The 21446-nt window shown below is 54.8% G+C and overlaps 3 protein-coding genes across 3 annotated transcripts in view; all 3 read right to left on the minus strand.

Annotated features, from left to right (window-relative positions):
- The window catches only part of LTBP4 (latent transforming growth factor beta binding protein 4), a 35298-nt gene extending 33190 nt beyond the window's left edge, over window positions 1-2108 (minus strand). The window contains exon 1 of the mRNA XM_084770765.1: window positions 1942-2108. Coding sequence (XP_084626891.1) covers window positions 1942-2093 — 152 coding nt within the window. The 5' untranslated portion in view covers window positions 2094-2108. The remainder of the gene's footprint in view (window positions 1-1941) is intronic.
- Window positions 2109-5788: 3680 nt separating this feature from the next.
- SHKBP1 (SH3KBP1 binding protein 1) lies at window positions 5789-19146 on the minus strand. Its single transcript, XM_084771606.1, has 18 exons — window positions 18995-19146; window positions 18715-18768; window positions 18509-18554; window positions 18320-18393; window positions 17609-17667; window positions 17294-17374; window positions 16208-16369; window positions 15127-15217; window positions 14843-15033; window positions 14004-14119; window positions 11995-12082; window positions 11794-11910; window positions 10121-10291; window positions 8483-8638; window positions 7963-8059; window positions 6661-6839; window positions 6319-6433; window positions 5789-6194 (listed from the first exon to the last, which is right to left on the minus strand). The coding sequence occupies exons 1-18, from the start codon at window positions 19078-19080 to the stop codon at window positions 5957-5959; spliced, it is 2121 nt and encodes a 706-aa protein (XP_084627732.1). The 5' UTR covers window positions 19081-19146; the 3' UTR covers window positions 5789-5956.
- Window positions 19147-19512: 366 nt separating this feature from the next.
- Window positions 19513-21446, minus strand: part of SPTBN4 (spectrin beta, non-erythrocytic 4) — a 104026-nt gene continuing 102092 nt past the window's right edge. The window contains exon 35 of the mRNA XM_084770505.1: window positions 19513-20605. Coding sequence (XP_084626631.1) covers window positions 20447-20605 — 159 coding nt within the window. The 3' untranslated portion in view covers window positions 19513-20446. The remainder of the gene's footprint in view (window positions 20606-21446) is intronic.

Here is a 21446-nt window from a genome sequence, read left to right on the forward strand (position 1 = left end):
TGGAAGAGAAGACTCGAGGGACCGCCAAGCAGATACGTAAAGCTCATGAGGGACACTTTTCTGCATGCCTGTACTCCTAGAGGCGGCAAACTGGCTCCGACTTTCAGGAGTAAAAGGCCACCAAGGACTTATGTCTCCTGAAATACATCATCATCATCATCCGAGAGAGATTTTCATTATGTAGCTCTGGTTGGCCTCGAACTCATTATTATCGTTATTTTCAGACAAGGTCATGCATGGTAGCCCCACGCCCCCTCGCGGGTCCAGTATGCACTGTGTAGCCCAGGCAGTCCTCAAACTCCCAGCAACACTCCCGTTTCATCCTCCTCTAATGCTAAAGCCACCTCGCCAGGCGTAAATTTATTTTAAGAAACATTCAAAGGAGATTCCTAAGTGACTCTCCAAGACATCTAGAACTCCGCCCACTAATTCGTCGCGAGTCGGGACTCAGATGCCATCCTGAGCATGGACGGTAGGTGGCGCCACAATCACAGACCTAGGCGGCCGTGCCCAGCCCCGTCGCCTTAGACTGCGGGTCCAGCGCAGTGCTGAGGTGGAAGGAGATACCTAAATCCAGGATTGGGAATCCTAAGGCCTGACTTCTATCCGGTTCCCGCCTTTCCAGGGTGTGCATCCTAGGACCAGGGTCTCCTGGTCCTTGGCCTTCAATGTCCGAGAGGAAAGGGTCTTTTCTGGACATGTCTCCGCGCCACAGGGTCTCAAGCGGCGGCCCTTCAGCTGTGCTTGCCAGAGCGTCGCCAACCCAGGGGCCCCCCAGACAAATCCATTATCCACAAGCTAAAGGGGGGCGAGGGATGACGGTGCACGTTCAGGCCCAGACAGAACAACCCTGGAAGATGCGTTTAAAAAAAGGAATCCAATGCCCGGACCCATTCCAGATGAGTGGGGCTCAGTGGAGGGGAGCAGGCTGTCCCGGAGGAGCTTCGGAGACCCCCTCAATTCGGTCATCATCCCTCCCGTTTTTCCTCCAGGTTAACCCCTTCCCAGCCCCGCCTCCGACGCGGCTCGGGTTACTAAACGCATTCCCAGAGACCCAGGCGGGCGCGGGAGCTGAGCCCGCGGCCTTTGTAACGGAGCGAGCGCAGGGCTGCCAGGAGCAGGGCTGGGGTGCTAGGCAGACCGTCTCCTCCTCCTAGCCTGTTACCCGCAGACGAGGTGGCTGCCTAAAACCCTCAAATTTACAAGCTATCCTGGATCTCGCCACCAGATCATTGGTAATTCATTCAATCCTGACGATCTCCGGTCTTAGCAAACCAGACTTCCGAAAACCCAAGGATTCACCCCCCCCACCACCACCACCTCCCGACACAGGTTCTCCCGGTCCCCTTGCCAGCAGCCCAGACGCGTCTTCCTAACCTATTAGAAGAATCCAGAACTCCTTTCCAATTAATCCAGCGCCCCTAGAAACCTAGAACACGGCAACTTTTCTTTTAAGATCCCACCACTACCTTCCAACACACACACACACACACACACACACACACACACACACACACACACACACACACACACACACCCCTTTTGAACATTCAAGAGACTTGGGGAGTTCCAGGCTAGTTCAAGGGCCCCACCTCCTCTCTATCTTTCTAAGAAAACTCGAAGCCTTCCCCGCTATCAGCTGGGGCTCTCTTTCCCAATAAACTTGGAAGTTGTCTGCAGCCTTATCCATCCCACCACCCTGGAGGGACCCCGCCCCCCCCCCCCCCCCGCGACTTCTTCAGATTCTCAGCGCTTCTCGAATTCTAGCGACTGCAAAAACAGGGGCTCCTAGTAGATGCAGAAGCGTTGGCCCTAGCATCCTTCTACCAAAAGCAGCAGCTTCGTAGTCTCCTAAATCTGAAGGTCTTGCTCCTCCGGGACCACCGGACTTACTGGGTACAGCATGCATGCACGGGGAAGAAGAGGCTGCAGTGGGCTTACCCGGTCTGGTGGCCCGGGACCACCGCGTCCTCGACGGCCTGGCTAGAGCTGGGGCTGGGACTGGGGCCGCTAGCAGAGGTGGCGGCTGAGAGCAGCAGCAGCAGCAGCAGCAGGAAGAGGGGGCGGTGGCCGCTGAGGCCAGACCGGCTCATCGTGCCCGGTGCGGAGTCCCGCTCCGAGAGGGCAGTGTGTCCAGTGGGTCCAGATCGGCCTGGCCCGGGTCCTGCCCCCGCCCCCGCCCCAGCCGGAGGCCGACTCACTTTCTCCACCGTGCTAGCCCGGGGCTGTGAAACTTCCCGCCAATCAGAGCCCTGCACTGCCAGCGCCCCTAGTGAAGCCAATCCTTACGCGACAGGGGAGGGGCTAGACGGACAGGTGCCGGGCGGGGTTCGCGGGGCGGGAAGTTCTCCTAGAGGTGGGAGGATTTCGGGGAGTCAGGTAACTGCCTGCCTGAATCTCTCGTGAGGCCTCAAGTGACAGAAGTGGTTACCACCGAGAGAGATGTGCAAGGGGGTCTACCTCCCAGGCCAGAGAGAGAGAGAGAGAGAGAGAGAGAGAGAGAGAGAGAGAGAGGGAGGGAGGGAGGGAGGGAGGGAGGGAGGGAGGGAGGAGGGAGGGGGAGGGGGGAGGGGAGGGGAGGAGAGGGAGATTTTGCTCATGAATTAGGCATCATGGCGTTTCCCAAGGCGAAGCAGGGAGACCCTGAGTTCCAGGCCAGCCTGGGCTACAGAATGAGACCCTCTCTCCTCCTCGGTGTCTCCATATCTCGAAGAAACAAGAATTTAGTATTGGAGTACTAATCTTACACGCGACCCAGGTACCATGTCTGTGGCCAGCATCAAAGCCTTCCAGAAAGATGGCCCCTTCCATTGTTTCGGCCTTTCAGAAAGATGGCTTCTTCAATTGTTTCAGCTTCGCCATCTGCAAAAGCTTGGTGGCTCTGAGTTCTGCCCTTGCGTGAGTCCAGGCTACGCCCTTGACCAGACAGCTCCCAGAGGACGCTCAGCCTCTGCCCTTCCCACACTCCTCTCTGCCTGGGTTCCTAGCAGACCCCAGAACCCCTTCGGTGCCTGACTTCTCAAAGTCTCTCCCCCCCCCCCCCCGCCCCAACTACCCTCAAGAATAATAGCTTTTGTTCTTGAAGACTTCTAACCCCTCCTTTCTGGCCAGGGAGGGGGCGTACACGAGACATTAAGCCCACCCACACCGATTAGTGAGGCCCAGGCTTCAAGCCCTGCCTACAACCTCCAAATTCGGAGGGTTTTAGCTCCTTCTCTTTCCTATGAACTTGAACTCCAGCCTGGCTTGGTAGTGTAAACCCGGTAAAGACAGCCCTTGGGAGGTACAGCCGGGCAAGCTCCAGGCCAGTCTGGTCTCATAGCAAATTCCAAGCCATCTAAGAACCCGTTTCAAACAAAACATCAAGTTCTGACCCTGTTTTCTCAGCCTCCCAAAGCCCTAGAGCTTCGGTTTGCTCCCCGAGTTGCCCCTTTTCCTTGAGCTTGTGTCAGAGAGAAACGGAATACACTTTCATTTAGAATCGCAAACCCCACTCTTCCCATGATGCCCCGCTTCTGGATTTGGACTGTCTACACTGTATCTCCCCCACGAATGTGCCTGGGATTGTCCTCGCGCTTCTGGCTCCTCCTTACTTTACCTCCCACGCTTGAGGACTGCATGTGCCCACCATGCATACACCAGCCAACATTAGCCCCGCCCCCAGGCATGTTGTGCATCCCAGCCGCAGTGGGTAACCCCGCCTCAGGCCCTCACCGCTCCAACTGCCTCAGAGCAGGGAATGTTCCAGATTCGCGCTGCCCTCTGTTCCAGTTCTTTCTATTGGAAGACTATACAGGACACACAACCTCGCCCCTCCCTGCAGTGAGCCACACAGACTGACTCACGCAGCCACCTTCACACCGTCACCGCCACCATCCCACGCTGACACCTAGAAATCAGGGCCCACCCTGTATGCCCACCGGGGGCATACAGGCCCCAGGAACAATAATGCTGGCAGCCAGGCCTCATCCACGGCTGGCTAACCTAGAGCAAATGATGGAGTGGCCAGCTTCGCGCATTAAATGTGCTCCATGCTTCTGTCTCTGGGTGCCTCCCCACAACTCCCTGCTCACACGGCCTTGTGGGACACCAACCATGTCGCTCACCTGTCTCTCATCCCCCTCCCCGCCCCGCCCGCCACCTCCCCCACCTCCTCACATCCTACCCTGTGGCTGGAGCACTTGCTAGGGGCGCTGCCGAAAATTCTCTCCTCTGCCCAGGATCCAGGGCATCGTCAATGCTCGTTGCTAGGCAACAGCCTCTGGCTCACCACTGCAACTTCCGGGGATGGCAGGGGATGGTACTGGCTTCCCTTCCCCCTGAATTTGGAGTCTTCTGTTCCCATTGCTTATTTTTATTTTTTAAATCATATTTATGTTATCCCCTGGATCCTTAGTAGAATCTCAACACTTCAAAAACCCGCTAGAGCCCTGGACCACAGCATTCCAGAAGTTTCTCCCCACATTGTTCTCTCTTTTATACACCATTTCATTCCTAGTATTTGAACACTAAAATCACTTCAATTGGACAATATGCTCTGCTTCTCCTAGAATCATGAACCTTCTAGAAATACAAGAGTTCTCTGAGCCGGGCGTGGTGGCGCACACACGCCTTTAATCCCAGCACTCGGGAGGCAGAGGCAGGTGGATCGCTGTGAGTTTGAGGCCAGCCTGGTCTACAAAGGGAGTCCAGGCTGGACTCTTAATTTGTATATTAGTTCCTTGTTTCTTGCTATGAAAACTGCCTGGCACAAGCAACTGAAGGATTTATTCTGGCTCCCATCAAGGGTCCAGGTCATTGTGGCCACACTGTATATACAATCAGGAGGCAGAGAGCAAGGACACTGGTGCTAGGTCCATTCTCCGCCCACATCAGGGCGAAGTCTTCTCACTTCCCTGAACCTGATCTAGGCAATCCTTCAGACGTGCACCGAATTCCCCTCAAGCAGGGCTCAGGTTTGTCTAAGAGATGCTAGAGCAATTCACCATCACGGCTTGAGATCCTCCTAGCCTGGCTTCCTGAGCGCTGGCATCACGGGTGTGTGTCAGGGTGCTTAGCTCAGTCCTGTGATGATGTTATTGTTTTCGGCTGCCATAAGAAGGGAGGGAGGGAGGGAAGGGCAGTAAGGAGTCTTCTGGAGTCATCTTGACTGCAGATGAGGCGTCCCAGAAGGAAACAAATGTGCAAAATGTAGAAAGTCATTCTAAGCCTTCAAACCCTTGGATAGAGCCTGAAGCCAGAGGGTAAGCCATTATGTTCTCTCCTTTGCTTAAGCCAGAAGGCAGATGTTTCTGATTTTGTTTTGTTCATTTTTTAAAATGGGTTTATTTATTATGTATACAGTGCTCTGTCTGCACATACACCTGCAGGCCAGAAGAGGGCACCAGATCTCACTATAGATGGTTGTGAGCCACCATGTGGTTGCCGGGAATTGAACTCAGGACCTCTGGAAGAGCAGTCAGTGCTCTTAGGCTCTGAGCCATCCCTCCAGCCCTTGTTTTATTTTTATTTTTATTTTTATTTTTTGAGACAGGGTCTCTCTACATAGGCCTGGCTGTCCTGCAACTCAACTCTGGAGACCAGGCTAGCCTCGAATTCAGAGATTTGCCTGCCTCTGACTCCCAAGTGTTAGGATTAAAGGCGTGCTCCATCACACCCAGTAAAAATGTTTCTGAATTTAAAGCTTGGAACCTGGTAGGCCCCTACATCTCCATTTCTTTCTTGCCCCCCCATCCCCCACCTGCCCCCACACATACTTGGGGGGGGGGAACCAAGAATACAAACAGGGTTGGCAGTGAGAGTTTTATTAAAGAGGATGACTTTGGCTTTTAGGACAGAAGGGTAGTGGGAATCCAGTGACAAGGATCGCTGTGAGGAGGCCCTGGCCCCGGCGCCGAATGGAAGCCCCTGAGTCCCCGGGGACCAGTCCGTCTGAAAGGCACTGTGGCAGTCAGACTCAAAAGGAGGTTTCGTTAAGAGTGTTCTTGGGAGGTGTCAGGGGAGTCCCAAGGCCGGCGGAGGGCCGAGGGGCTGGCGTCGGTGGCCGGCGGGGCTCTGGTGCGTTCCTCACTAGTTCCTGACACCGATCCACAAAGCTCCCCGCCCCTCGGCGCTGCCGGGCCTCTGCCTGTTGTGGTGGGCTGGGGCTCCCTCTGTGTCCACACAGGGAAGTGTTGCTGGAGGCTGAGTGCAGGCTGAGAGGGAAGGAAACTCAGTGTCCCAGCTCACAGGGCAGTGTCCCCCCACAACAACCCCAGTGTCACCATGTTGTTTCCATTGCACGAAGGGAAGGCAGGGAGGAAATGAGGCCACAGCTACCTGGTGAGAGAGGTCCTGGGTGAGGGGCTGGGGAAAGCGCCCCGAGAGGAGGCCAATGGGGCCAGTTCACATTGCTCCAGCTGCCCCATCAGCTCTTCTTCCGTCAGGCCACCTGCTGGGGGCGCCAAAGAGGCAGGGTCAGGGGTCAGATGAGGGTCACAGGCAGAGAGCAATTGGAGGTAAGAGAGAAGGGGGAAAAAATGCAGATACATGGGCTGGGGTCAGGGGCTGAGAGAGAAAAGGGAGAAGCAATTTATAAAAAAGGGTTGGAGGGCAAGAAAGGTCAAAAAGGGAACAGAGGGCAGAGCCCTGGGTACAGGGTTGAGGTGGGGCGAGGAGTACCAGGAGCTTGGCCCAGGCCATCCATGGCGGTGGTCAGGTCCCACATGGCCAGGCTGCCGTTGGCCTGGCCGGTGAGCAGGTAGCGCCGGGGCCTGGAGCCCAGACGCCTCGAGCCCTCACACTCCAGCACCGTGAAAGCAGTCGTGGGTGAGCCGTCCACTGAGCGCACAGAACACACCCTGTGGGGTGCAAGAGGTCAGAGGTCGCTCAGCCCGGTCCCTCGCCTTACACCCCTCCCCACGTCTGTCTCTAACACACAGCACTCAGGTCCCGCCCCTCAACGCCCACCCCAATCCTTATCCATGCCCATCTAGTTTATTTTCTTTGTGTTTTTGTTTTTTTTCCGAGACAGGGTCTCTCTGTGTTAGCCTTGGCTGTCCTAGACTCGCTTTGTAGACCAGGCTGGCCTCGAACTCACAGCGATCCGCCTGCCTCTGCCTCCCGAGTGCTGGGATTAAAGGCGTGCGCCACCACGCCCGGCTTTGGAGACAGGGTCTCATGTAGCCCAGGCTGGCCTATGGCTTGCCAGGTAGCTGACGATGACCCTGAACTTCTGACCCTCCTGCCCCTACCTCCTGAGTGTTGAGTTTACAGGCCTGTACTACACCGTTTAGTCAAACCCGAGGCTTCATGCATGACAGGCATGCGGTGCGCTGACCCACCCTGCCGGCCAGCCTGCATCCTTAGCCCCTTTCATCTGATTTCGCTTTAACATCTTGGACACCCCGCCCCCCCCCCCCCCCCCAATCCCAGGACCTTCCTACATCCCCTGCTTGTCTCATCAGTAGCATCTCCCACCCGGTACGGGATGCCAGGCATCTCTTGCATCACTGTCTCATCCTGTCTCCCATCATGCACTTGGCCCCAAACCCATCCCTGCCTTTTGATCCTATGCACACACAGCCATAGCCTCCCACATACTCAGGAAAAAAAGGCGTCTCGGCTGCCCTGCCCAAGCACCAGGACCTCGTCCTAGCCTTGGCGCATGCGCTGTCCTTACAGGGCAGGCTCTCTCTCCCTTCCTTCCTACTTCCGTTTATCCCTACTTAGCTTCAGGGTTTTTTTTTGCCAAGGCCCCTCCCCTTGGCAACACTCCGACGCCCCTCCCCACTCCGTTGCCTGGGCAGTCTAAGGTCCAGCACACGGACCTGGGGTTTCTCCAGCGTCATTCTCTCTCTCACACACACACAACCCAGAGGCCCGTTTACCCTGTAGCCTCTGCCCCTTCAGGACCCTTATGGTGGATCCCTTTTGGGTTTCCTCTCCGGCGCTGCCTCATTCGGCGGCGGGAAGAGTACTCACCGCTGCCCGGTAGATGAGAGCCTCACAAAGAGCTGGCTGGCATTTGGCACCACCTTCTGGATGAAGACCTGCTGGTCATCGCGCTCACCGTAGGGACCTGGATGGGCAGGGGCTGGGTGAGGGGTAGCCGGGCTCCACGGGGCCCCATGGCACTAGCCTTTCGCCTTCGCTGAGCCCACTCCCAGACCTGGATCCTGCCCCCGGGCTATGCTCAACGGGGCAGAGGCCGACTAACTAGGAGGGGCTCGCAAGGATCAACAGGTCTTCAGGGCTGTCAGGGGATGGTAAGCTGACCAGGGCTGGTCAGTGGGAACCAGTGACCGGGCGGGGTTGGCTGGGAGGACAGAGGTCATTAGGAGATCAGGCAGAAGCCAAGGTAAGGTGAACACGGTCGGTAATCAGTGAGGCTGGAGGGCAAGAGAGCAGCTACACGGGCAGGCAGATGTCTACAGGGGTCAGTGGGATCCCACAGGGTCCAGGCAGGGCTGAAGGGAGGAGTCAAAGAAAGATCAGCAGGCACCGATGTCGTTGCCAGCACTGCAGCCTCCGTGCCCGTCCGCCGACTCCAGCGCCAGGATCTTGAAGGATGCCAGCGGCGTGGAACCAGGCTGGGTGGAGATCATGCCTCGAAATCTGGTCACGGACCACGTCCGCACGTGGTTGTTGTCCGCACAGACTAAGGAACGGGAAGACGGCAGAAGGTCAGGCCTGGCTAGGCACCAGCACGGCCCCACCCTCCTGATTCCCCCAGCACGACGAGCCCTTTCAGAGGCGTCAAGAAAAACAGTTTTTGTTTTAATTTTAGTTTTAACTCATTCACTTTCCGTCCCGATTGTAGCCCCACCTCCCTCGTCTCTTCCCGGTCCCACCGGTGTCAAGAAAATTTTAGGAAATTCTCTTAGTTGGAGTTCCAGATGCCCAGAGATCCTGTGGGCTCAGCCTCTGAAGTGGTTTGGGTGTGACCCCCAAATTGCCCTATCCACGGAAGCCACCTGGGGTCCTTTCACCTCATCTCTCTTTCTCTGCTTCCTGACCCTGTCCTGTCCATAAGGCCACATTCCACACTCAGCCAGGCCATCTCTCCAGTCCTTTGCTGTTTGAGACAGGGTCTCTCTTTGAACCTGGAACTCACCTGGATGGCCACTTCTGACATCCATGCCCTCTTAGCTCTGGGTTTATGGGTATGCACCGCCATGCCTGGCTTTTACGTGGGTGTCGGGGACCTTGACCTAGGCTCTCATGCTGGCACCGCGGGTTATTTATTGACTGAGCTCCCAGGTTATTTACTTATTTACTTTTTACATTGAGAGAAGGTCTCACTAGGTAGCCAGGCTGGCCTTGATCTCAATAGTCTACTGCCTTTGCCTTCCTGGCGCTAGGTCACAGGTATGCACCGCCACGCCTGGATCTCTGTATGGTTACCTTGTTTTGTTGTGCTAGACACTGAAGCCAGGGAGAGCATCCTGTACACAAGGCAAGCGTTCTGCTGCGAAGCCACACCCCAACCTGCATTTTTAGTTATCTCAACTAGAGAAATTTCTAGTTTCAACTAGAGAATTAGTTCCCTCGGACGCAGGGCACTGACCTGTCTTAGCGTGTATCACTACATCCCATGCCTAACTAATGGATGCATTATTTTCGTATCCCCCACCTCCTAAATAATATTTCCTGAGACTGCAAACTTTATTTTTATTTTTGTTTTTTTTAGAGACAGGCTCTCATGTACCCCAGGTCGGCCTCAAGCTCACGATGCAGCTGCCGTGACCTTAACCACCACCCGACTCCTCCTGTTTCCACCCCCAGGGGGCTAGGGTTGCAGGTTTGCTGCTGGGGTTCCAATTCAGTGCTTCCTCCGGGCTACGCTAAGCCCGGATTTGCTACAGTTCCGCTACATTTCCACACAAGGTCTTACTCTACAGCTCAGGCTGGCCTTGAGCCGGAAGTAATCCTCCTGCCTCAGCCTACTGAAGACTGCTGGGACTCCAGGCACGAGTCACTGTGTGTGTTCCGGGTCTTCCTTCACTCCGCAGTGACCCTCAGGGTCCCCGGTTACCTACACCCTCACAGGGCTGTCTCTGACACAGCTGTCCCCGCTGGGAGACACCGTGGCCCCCGGCTCTGAGCTCGGGAGCTCTTGAGGCTCCGCAGAGGGACCCACCTGAGATCAGATGCCTCTCTGAAAGCATTATCTTGGTGACAGGGCTGCGGTGCACACTGAAGGTCTGGAACAGCTGGGGCCCTGACCCCACCGTCTCAGGGTGCTGGACGATGACCCGGACGACCCCTGAGCTGGTGCCGTAGGCGATCTCAATCCAGTTCCCACTGTCGCCTGGGGAGGGGCCAGCAAGAGAGAGGAAGTCCGCCGTGGGAACAAAACCAAGGCAGAGAGGGGAAGGAAGGAGGGAAGGAAGGGATGGGGGGGGCAGACAGACACGCGCAGAGAGGATGAGACTGAGAAGGAACACAAGCTGGGCTGGGGAGAGGGCTCAGGGGTTAAGAGCGCTGGCTGCTCTTCCCGAGGACCCAGGATTCCTAGCGCGCACAGCAGCTCCGCCTGTCCGTAATGCTGGTTGCAGGGATCGAAATCCCTTCGCTTGGACTCTTGGGGCCATGGCACACTTACGCACATGCTGCAAAGCACTCACACACCGTACACATAAAAATTAAATCTTTTCTTAAAATTCCAGAATGACATATAAACAGAGACATTTAAGCCAAGAGTCCACATCCCAGTGTCTCAGAGGCTGCACTAACAAACTTTCCTTCTTTCTTTCTTTCTTTCTTTCTTTCTTTCTTTTTTGGTTTTGAGACAGGGTTTCTCTGTGTAGCCTTGGCTGTCCTGGACTCACTCTGTAGACCAGGCTGGCCTCGAACTCACAGCGATCCGCCTGCCTCTGCCTCCCGAGTGCTAGAGAGGTTCCCAGAAACTAAACACAGGTAACCCTATGAGCATATACAGGGGGAGGAGGTCCCCCTCAGCCACAGTCATAGGGGAGGGGAGTAGGGGGAAATGGGAGGGAGGGAGGGAGGAATGGGAGGATACAAGGGATGGGATAACCATTGAGATGTAATATGAATAAATTAACAAAACATATTTTAAAAAAAGAACACAGGTAAAAGACAGCATTGGTGTTTTGTGCAGTGGCCACAGGCAGTGCACTTGTGTCCCACCTAAGAACATGGACGTGGGGGCTGGAGAGATGGCTCAGCGGTTAAGAGCACTGACTGCTCTTCCAGAGGTCCTGAGTTCAATTCCCAGCAACCACATGGTGGCTCACAACCATTTATAATGTGATCTACTGCCTTCTTCTGGCCTGCAGGCGTACATGCAGGCAGAGCACTGCACACATAACAATAAATAAATAAATAAACAAACGAACACGGATGAATATTAAATCTAGGAGACAGAGAAGAACCAAGGGGCTAGCCTGTGATCCCAGCACTTGGGAGGCTGAAACAGGATGAGGTGCTCTGGACTTAGAGGCTAGCCTGGGCTACCCAGACCTCAAAAAGCACGGTGTGGTGGTGTGGGGGGAGGAGAAATCAAGGATCTTTGAGCATGGATTTGTCTGCTAGCTGGCATATACCCAGGTTTTATGAATTATTCAATTGTCATATCGTGATGGAAGAAGGGAAAGATGCAAAAATTAACTAACAGTGGCTTGTTGTGGATAGGCTAGCAGCATCCCAGCGCCTGAAAGGGGGGCTAAACCAAACCAAACCAAACCACACGAGGTATGAAATGAGAAACAACGTGGCCCCTTCCCGAGGCACCCACGCGCCACGCTGTACAAGCAGGGACACAGCCACGGTCCGGGGGCTGGGGCTTACTGGTCTTGGGGGTGAGGTAGACGCTGAGGGCGGTGACCCCATCTTCTGCAGGGTCTCGGTAGAGCTCGCTGACAAGGAGGTCATTGTCCTTCATCCGCAGGGGGAATTTCTGCACATCTGGGTGGGCGGGCGGGGGTGGAGTGTGTTGGTCGGAGGCGCCTGCTCAGCCCACCCCTCAGACGGCAGAAGGACACTGCTCACCTACGTAATAGATGGAGCCGTTGCTGCAGCCGAGGAGGAGGAAGGAGCCGGCTGCATCGTAACTGGTGATAGGCTGGACCTCCTGGACCTGGGGCAGGAAAAGAGGCAGGGGTGAGGGGCCTGCCTGGCACCCCTGCCGTTCTTCCACAGGGCCACTTTCTGTGTGCCCGGCCTGGCCAGGCTACCTGGGTTTGAGCCTGTCCCTTCCGGCCTTGCCAGTTGCTACTCACTTGTAACATCGAGGCTCTCCCTGGAGCTAGCCTTTGCACCTTCCTGTCTTAGACGGTTCGTTCCTTGGCCCCTCATCTCCATCTTTGCTGAGTTTTTTTTTTTTAATTATTTTGTGGGGCTGGAGAGATGGCTCCGTGGTTAAGAGGTGTACATGCAAGCAGAGCACTCGATACATAATAAATAAATAAATCTTTAAAAAATTATTTTGTAATATCATGTGTGTGTGTATATCTGTGCAGGGGTGTGTACACATGAGTGTGGGTACCCACAGGGGCCGGAGGTGCCACAGCCCCTGGGCCTGCAGTCAGAGGTGGTTGTGAGGGGCCGGAGGTGGATGCTGGGAACGGAAGTGAGACCTCTGAAGGAACAGTGCATGCTATTAGTGCTGAACTATTTCTCCAGCCCCAATATTGTTGAGTTTTGACATTTGACTCCATGTAGCTCAGGATGGTATTGGATTTGCTAAACAGACCAAACAGCCCTTGAAGTATTGATGACCCTACCTCTACTTCTCATGTGGTGGGAATGTAGGTGCATGTGCACGTGTCTGTGGGTGGGTGTGTGTGTGGGGGGGTGTACTATCTTTTTTGTTTGGTTTTGGTTTTCTCTGTGTAGCCTTGGCTGTCCTGGACTCACAGAGATTTATCTGCCTCTGCTTCCCAAGTGCTGGGATCACAAGAGTGTGCCACACTGCCTGGCATATGTTTAATATCTTTTTTTAGCACTGGGGGTGGAACTTGGGGCCTCCTCCCTGCTAATTACACACTTTAATACTGACCTACCCTTCACTGGGGGACTCTAGGCAGGGGCCTTACTACTGAGCCACGCCCCCAGCCCCTCACTGGGGGATTCTAGGCAGGGGCTCTACCACTGAGCCACACCCCAGCCCCTCACTGGGGGATTCTAGGCAGGGGCTCTACCACTGAGCCACACCCCAGCCCCTCACTGGGGGATTCTAGGCAGGGACTCTACCACTGAGCCACGCCCCCAGCCCCTCACTGGGGGATTCTAGGCAGGGGCTCTACCACTGAGCCACACCCCAGCCCCTCACTGGGGGATTCTAGGCAGGGGCTCTACCACTGAGCCACACCCCAGCCTCTCACTGGGGGATTCTAGGCAGGGGCTCTACCACTGAGCCACGCCCCCAGCCCCTCACTGGGGGATTCTAGGCAGGGGCTCTACCACTGAGCCACGCCCCCAGCCCCTCACTGGGGGATCCTAGGCAGGGGCTCTACCACTGAGCCACGCCCCCAGCCCCTCACTGGGGGATTCTAGGCAGGGGCTCTACCATTAAATCTTTGCTGTTCTCCCTCCAACTCTCTCTCTCTCTCTCTCTCTCTCTCTCTCTCTCTCTCTCTCTCTCTCTCCTCTCTGCTCCTTACCTTCACTGTTTTTCCTGTTTCTCTCTCTCTTTCTGTGCCTCTGTCTCTCTCCCAATATACTTTTGTAGGAGAAATACAATACAATTGCATGTTTTCCCTCCACCTTTACATATGGCCTGGGCTGGGTGCAGCGATGAGCACCAGCACATCTCCCTTCCTCCCTCATAGAGCATCTCCGCCCAGTGCTTGAAGAATCCTCCTGTCCAACCCACCCCTGCTCCCTATTGGCTTTTCACCCTGCAGGAAGGCCTCCTGGATGCTCCAAGGACTTTTTATCCCACACCCACTGTAGGGTTCCTCAGGCTCTTCCTCCAGGTGGAGTGAAATAGGAAGGGAACCCTGGGCCGGCACAGTCTAGACGCTTGGGAAGAGGGGGCCAGGCTGGCCCAAACTCACCTGCCAGTGCTTGGTCACGGCATTCCACACACCGATGCGCCCCGTGTGGCTTGTGGCAATGAGCTGGTTCCCAACAAAGAATAAAGCCTCCACCGGCACACCCAGGTGAAAGACACCTGCAGGCAGCAAGGGGTGGGGGGCTCAACAGGGCGCAGGAAGCCCACTGCAGGGCTTGGGGGGGGGGGAAGGTGGCAAGAAGCCCTGGGGCCCCAGGTCATGTTGGGAAATGGGATTCCCGAGGCAAAGGAGATTCAAGGAGTTTACACGGACTAGCTGATGGGTGTAGGGGTCTAGTGGAGGCCGGATTCTAACAGGCAGAGGTTTTCCAAATGGGCCTGCACCCTTCCATTGGGGCAAAGGGCTGTGACAACTGAGGGCTTGAGGTTTGTTGTTACTGGTTTGAGTCAGGGTCTCATGTAGCCCAGGCTGGCCCCGCCTTCGGTGTGCTGGATTACAACTGTGCACAACAACACCTAGTTTATATGGTGTTGGGATTAGACTGCAGATGTCATACATGGTCCTGTCTCTCTCCAGACACATAAATAAATTATACAAAAAAAAAAAAAATCAGTGTGCATGGTGGCACTTGCTGTGGCTGTGATCCAGCGTTCAGGGCTGAGGACAGGAATACCTGGAATTCAAGGCTAGCTTGGGCTACATGGTACAACCTCGTCTAAAGCAAAATGAAACGTCTGAAGGTCTGGAACGTTGCTTCATAGCGGCTAAGGGACTAACTGGCCCACAGAATCCTTCATCTCCGAATCTGGATTTCCGAGTTTTACAGGTTGGGTCACTTCAACAGGCGGAAACAGGCTTCTGGGAAAGCCCACGAGGCATACCTATCTCGGACCCTCCACCTTGCGCCTGCAGAGCCCACAGAAGGATCTCGCTGCCTGTGGCCGCGGCCACCATTTTGTCATGTTCACCCGGAGCACCGCCAAGCACCCGGGCTGTGAGAGCCAGGCGCTCGATAGGCCAGTCCAAGCGTGGGCTGGAGAATGCTAGCTGCCAGCCGGAGGCTTCCTTGAGCCTGTGGGATTGGGAGCCATCAGCAACCCCCACCTCAGAGGCAGCCTATCCTCAGGGTCAGAGCCTCCCACGACCCCGTCCCCACCCTCAGCACCTGTAACAGACGAGAAAGTGGGTATAGGCCACGGCAATCCAGTTGTGGTGGCCACACACCAGGCGCACCATCCCTGGCTCCTCCGGTTGACCTTGGGGGTAAGAGAGGAGACCAGAGCAGGGTCACAGGGCGCCCCACCGGCCCTGGTCTCCTAAAGGACAGAAGTGTAAGCTACATCTGGTGGTAGAGGCCTGTAATCTCGGGTACTGTGGAGGTTGAGGCTGAAGGAACAGAAAGTTCAAGGCTGATCTGGGCAACTTAGTGAGACCCTGTCTCCAAACAGAAATGAAAGAGAAGGCAGCGGTTCTGGCTCAGCATGTAAAAGCAGTTTTGGCACATACATGACAACCCAAGTTTAATCTCCAAAACCCACATGATGTCCTCTGACCTCCATAAGTATCACGTGTTATATGTTCACACACACACACACACACACACACACACACACACACACACACGCTAATGATAATTAAAAATAAAAAATCAAATAAAATCAAGGGCTTGAAGCCATGCGTGGTGGCGCACGCCTGTAATCCTAGCTCTCGGGAGGCAGAGGCAGGCGGATCGCTGTGAGTTCGAGGCCAGCCTGATCTACAAAGTGGTCCAGGACAATCAAGGCTACACAGAGAAACCCTGTCTCGAAAAATAAAACAAAACAAACAAAAACCAAATAAATAATCAAATAATAACAAGGGTTTGAAGCCGGGCATGGTGGCACACGCCTGTAATCCCAGCACTCGGGAGGCAGAGGCAGGCGGATCTCTGTGAGTTCGAGGCCAGCCTGGTCCACAGAGTGAGTCCAGGATAGCCAAGGCTACACAGAGAAACCCTGTGTGGGAAATCCAATAAAATAAAATAAATAACAAAACAAAAACGAGGGCTTGAGGGGCACACATCATTTATACTCCTAGTTCTAGAAGTCAGGAGGCTGAGGCAGGAGGATTGCTTCGAGCTCCAGGCTAGCCTGGGCCAGAGTGAGATCCTGTCTCAGAAAGAGGGCTAGCTAGGGCTACACAGTGGCAGAACGCATACCCTAGGCTCAGACCCAAGCACAACACACGTGACAAAGACAGAGACGCACCTGACGGGGATGGAGGCGCTCTCTCCTCCAGCATTCGGCCCAGCAGCCCTGCGTTACCCAGGTTGGGGGGCATCGTGTTGCTCCGTCGAACGGGGGCTGGGCGTCCCCCTACCTGCTGGGGCCCCACCATGCTGTGCCGGTTCCGCCGTTTCGCTGGGAACACTGCAGTGAGGGGAAGCTGCAGTCACCGTAATTATAATCGTGGTGGGCAGTCTGCGGACACTCAAACCACAACAGGCGTGAATTCCCGTGCGGGGCGAGGTGTCCCGTGGTGCTGGGACATGGCGGATATCTTTCATCTTAGCACTCAGGAGGCAGAGGAAGGGGGGGAAATCTCTGTGAGTTCAAGGCCAGCCTGGTCTACTAGTGAGTTCCAGAAAAGCCAGGGCTAAGAGAGAGACCCTGTCGCATAGAACCCTTCACTATCTCCCCCCCTCCCTCCCCCCAAGCAGGAAAAAAAAAGTGGAATGCAATAGAGAAAGAGACTGGACGAATGGACACTGACCTCTGACACATATGCATAACCACACATCATCATCATAGAATAAATTAAAATAAGAATTTGGTTATCTTCCCTCCTAATAAAAAGAAAACCTTCTTTCTTGGGTGACAGAACATTGTTCTGGTTTTTTTTGTTATTACTTTTATTTTATTTTATTTATTTTTTAAAGACAGGGTTTCTCTGTGTAGCCTTTGCTGTCCTGGACTCCCTTTGTAGACCAGGCTGGCCTCGAACTCACAGATCTGCCTGCCTCCTGAGGAAGTAAAGGCCTGTGCTACCGTGCCCAGCTGTCCCGTTCAGGTTTTATTTTCGTGTCTTCACTGCATTTGTGGCATAAACTTAGTATGATAAAGCTTATATTTTAAACGTTCCCTTTCTTTATTTCTGAAAAGTGGGGTAAAACTTAGACAACTCAGACTACAACTCCCATCAGGCTCTAAGTTCCTTTCCAACCATCTAATAAAGAACTACAACTCCCATTGCACCTCGGGGCTCCAGGACAGGGACCTAAGGTTTGTAGCCTTATGGGAAATGTAGTCTTTAACCCAATCTCCCCTTCCCCAGCATCAATTGGGAGTGCCCACCTGGAGGAGGTAGATAACCATTGAAGAGGACATTTCCACAGGAGGAGCGATCCAACTCTTCTCTTACCTGCAGTCGACGAACTGAAAGGGAAGGACTCAAAACTTTATCTTGAGGAAAACTAAAGCAGACCGCTGTCGTCTCTTCTCGTCTATTTTTCCACAGACCTTACTACCCCCTTCATAGCCAGACCCAAATCCAGTGCTCTTAGCTCTAACCCAAAAGTCTTTCTGACTGGGGAAGTTAAAAAAAGAAAAAAGAATACGTAGGAAGTAACGCAGGATGCTGATGGGGTGGGGGTGGGCTCTCCCACTTACCCAATGGAGCGAGCCCGTAGAATTGGGCTTCGTGGAGGAGGCTGGAGCCATGGACGCCCCTAGATAACAGAAGAGACTAGGGTGTAAAAGTCTGTGGCGTAGGAGCGGGCAGCGCATTCTGAAGAGAGAGTTTTTCGAAACTGCGTGGCGAATATTGAAACCTAACTAGTTTTGACGGGCTTAAGATTCTTGGGAGTTTGAGGGGGGTGTGCCCCTGCCCTCTTCAGAACGCGGGAGGTAGATCAAAGTAGGTTTGAGGCCAGCCTGGTCTGGATTGAGGGTTCTAGGCAGCCAGGGCTACAGAGCAAGGTCTTGTCTCAAACAAGCAAAGAAATACATAAATAAAATACTTAAAAAAAAAAATCTAGGGTGGTGCAAATGTGAGCTCATAGTTGGAGGGGGTGCTGTCTAACATGACCAAGACTGAATAATTCTGTTTTTTGTTGTTGTTGTTTTTGTTTTTTTTGGTTTTTCGAGACAGGGTCTCTCTGTGTAGCCTTGGCTGTCCTGGACTCATTTTGTAGACCAGGCTGGCCTCGAACTCACAGAGATCCACCTGCCTCTGCCTCCCGAGTGCTGGGACTAAAGGCGCGCGCCACCACCGCGCCCGGCTAAGACTGAATAATTCTAATGAAATGGAATAAATGGGCATTCCAGGAAGGAGGAGAGAGTCTATGTGGTGGCGGAACTCACCCATTTACCGGTACCAACCTGGGGTCTAACTCTTTGGTCCGCAGGAAGTTGAGTATGGGGGCAAAGACGGTGGGGTCCCTGTCGATGAAGATCTGCATGGTGGGGGCGGGGGTGGGGGTGGGGTGTAGGGCAGAGACCGGGGAATTAGTAGGAGGTCCTGTCCCTCCTCCCACAGGGCGTCCCGTTTTTGATCTTGTCCCTACTCACAGCTCCGGTCTCATCTTTCAGAGTTGAGATGCGTCCGCTCAAAAGACTACAGGAAGCGGGGGAGGGGACGGGGGGCGGGGACGACAGGAGGTGTCGTGGGTCGAGTTGCGGAGGTGAGTAAGGGTGGAAATATGTTCCCACCACCACCACGCCCTCTCCCCTCATCCCCTCCCACCCTCGCCCCCAAAACTGGCTCCCCTAATTACCTAGAGAAGAAAGAGTCTGGGATCCAGGTGAGCGTCTGGCGAGAGGTGCTGAACCTGGGCGGTGAGGTAAGGAGAGGGAGGTGAGGACCGCAGCCTCCTCCCGCGGGCTCCACGCTTTCTTTGGATTTTTTTTTTTTTTTTTTAATCCAAGCGCCGAGCCTCCAGGATGGGGCGGAGCAACTCTTGATGGACAAGGGATTACCACCCCCACCTCCCCTAGAAGAGGAGGCTATCGCGCCTCAGTCCGTAGGATGGGGCCTTAGGGATCTCCCACACTCACCGCTTGCCCCCCACGTTCAGATGAATCACTTCCCCGGGAGATCCCCGGCTCGGGACCCCTTCCGCTGCAGCCGTCGCGACAGCCATGGCCCCCCGGCGAGCCTGCCGGCTTGCACCCACTTCCGGGTATGCGTAAGCCCCACCCCTGAAGCTGGCTCATTGGTCTAGAGCCTCCTGGCTCCTTCGACGATTGGATAGAGAGCTCGCTCGGCGCATTACGTTGTCAGACTCTTGAAAGAAGGGGCCGTCTTTTCCTGGCCTCGACGGGGCGCACCTTGTGGGGGGGGTGGGGAATCCTTTGGGGGCGTAGTTTAGTAACTTCCTTCCCCTTTCTAGGGTTCCCTCATTTTGGTGTGACTGCTAGGCGATTCGTTGAGGAGTACGTGTGCAGATTTTTGAGACGAGCCCACAGCAGTGGTAGGTGTACGCCTAGCGTCTGTCTGGTCTTCGCAGCCTCGTCCCCACACCCGCCCACCCTCCAGTCCTGCCTCAGACCCGCGAACAAACCAGCGTAGACTGTCAAAGCCAAAGGGTTTATTATAGGTACATACAGTGTGCGCCCGCCACACCGCCTCGCACCCCCGGCCCTGGCGGCGTCTCCCCGGGGGAGGGGGGGGGCAGCCACTTGGGCTGCCTGTAACCCTGATCCTCTCCGACTCCCAGGGGAGGTGTCCAGCCAGAAGCATGCAAGGGGGAGGGCTAACCCCAACCCCCTCCCCTCGGGAAGTGGCATTTACAGCTGGATGGGGGAGAAGAGAGGAAGACCGTTTTGAACTTCGACTCCTCTTCTATTAAAAAAAGCCTTCGCGGATGCGGGGCAGGGGTTAGGAGAGGGAGGTCTACGTTTTTTGCAAAAATAAACTAAGTCAGGGGATTAACCACATGGCTCTGAGATGGTGGAGTGCAGGGGCTAAGGGCCCCCTCGCTCCCTCCTCCCAGACAGATCAAGGCAGCGTTGGAAGTGAGGTAAAGGCAGGGAGGGAATGTCCTCTCCCCAACCCCTAGCACCCTGGATGGTCCAGGGGACCTCACCAGCGACCCCCCGTGTCCATCCTTAGGGCGGAGAGGAGGCCCCAAAAATATCACCACCTCCCATAGCCTTCGCCACTCCAGCTTCCTGGGGCAGGATATGACGATTGGGCAGGGGGCTTGGCTCAACTGGTTCCCTGCCCGTCCCCACCAAGCTCAGTTATTGCATAAAAAGAACGGAGCCCCAGCACCTGGGGTGGGGTTGGCGAGCGGGAAGGGACCGAGATATGGCTATAGGGACAGAAGTCCCCTACCACCACCTCTTGGAGTGCAGGAGAAGTCCCTTCCATCCTGGGGGCCCACCGTGGCACATCCGCAGTCATCCCTGGCCTGGCGGATGAGAAGCTGTCTTTGTGTCCACAGCGCGGAGAGGAGGGGGGCAAGGAGACTGGTCGGATTCCAAAAATGGGGAGGGTACCTGGCATCACTTCCGGCGCCCGCTGGCCCTGCGTTCCCCGCCCTCACGCTTGGGGTTGCCCTCATCCGTGGATGACGTAGTAGGTAGTGTCTGGCCCCAGCGGGCAATCTCGGCGTGTTCTGCCACAGAGCTCGCCACAGCCTCCAGCCAGCCATTCATCTCCTCCTGGCGGAAGAAGCAGGACAGGTCCTTGTTTGGAGGAGTATCTCACCCGGACTGCTCTCCCTAGATTCCCTTTACATTTCTGTTATCAGGTAATACTGAGAGTAAGGATAAAAGGACAGTTATATGCACCAGGCTCATCTCTAAACACTTTTGTGGATCTAAAGCAATACGATTACCTATAAGATGCCCCCCAACACACACACACAGAAGAAAAAGGAAAAAAATTAAAGGAGCTGGGCAGTGGTGGCACACACTTTTATTCCCAGAAGGCAGGAGGCAGAGGCAGGCGGATCTCTATAAGTTAAGGCCAGCCTACTCTATAAAGAGTGTTTCAGGACAGCCAGGGCCACACAGAGAAACCCTGTCTTGAAAAAACAAAAATAGAGCTGGGCGTGGTGGCGCACACCTTTAATCCCAGCACTCGGGAGGCAGAGGCAGGCGGATCTCTGTGAGTCCAAGACAGCCAAGGCTACAAAGAGAGACCCCGTCTCGAAAACCAAGAGAGAGAGAGAGAGAGAGAGAGAGAGAGAGAGAGAGAGAGAGAGAGAGAGAAAGGAAAAAGAAAGAAGGAAATACCAAGACTAGGTAAATAAATAAGTAACCAAAACCAAAGCAGACAATACACTTTTATTTGTATGCTGTATGAGAGCACGTGTGTTGTGGGGGTGGTACACAGTGCACATGTGTTTGAGGCCATAATAGGATCCAAGTGGCCTGCTGCATCACTCCCAGCCTAATTCCTTCCAGACAGGGTCTCCTGGTTTACTTGGAGCTGGGTTCACCACAAGTGCCTGTGAACAGCCTGTCTGTCCTTCCTTCCTTCCTTCCTTCCTTCCTCTCT

This window comes from Acomys minous (genome assembly GCF_964271855.1).
Source record: "Acomys minous genome assembly, chromosome: 20".
NCBI classification, from domain to species: domain Eukaryota; kingdom Metazoa; phylum Chordata; class Mammalia; order Rodentia; family Muridae; genus Acomys; species Acomys minous.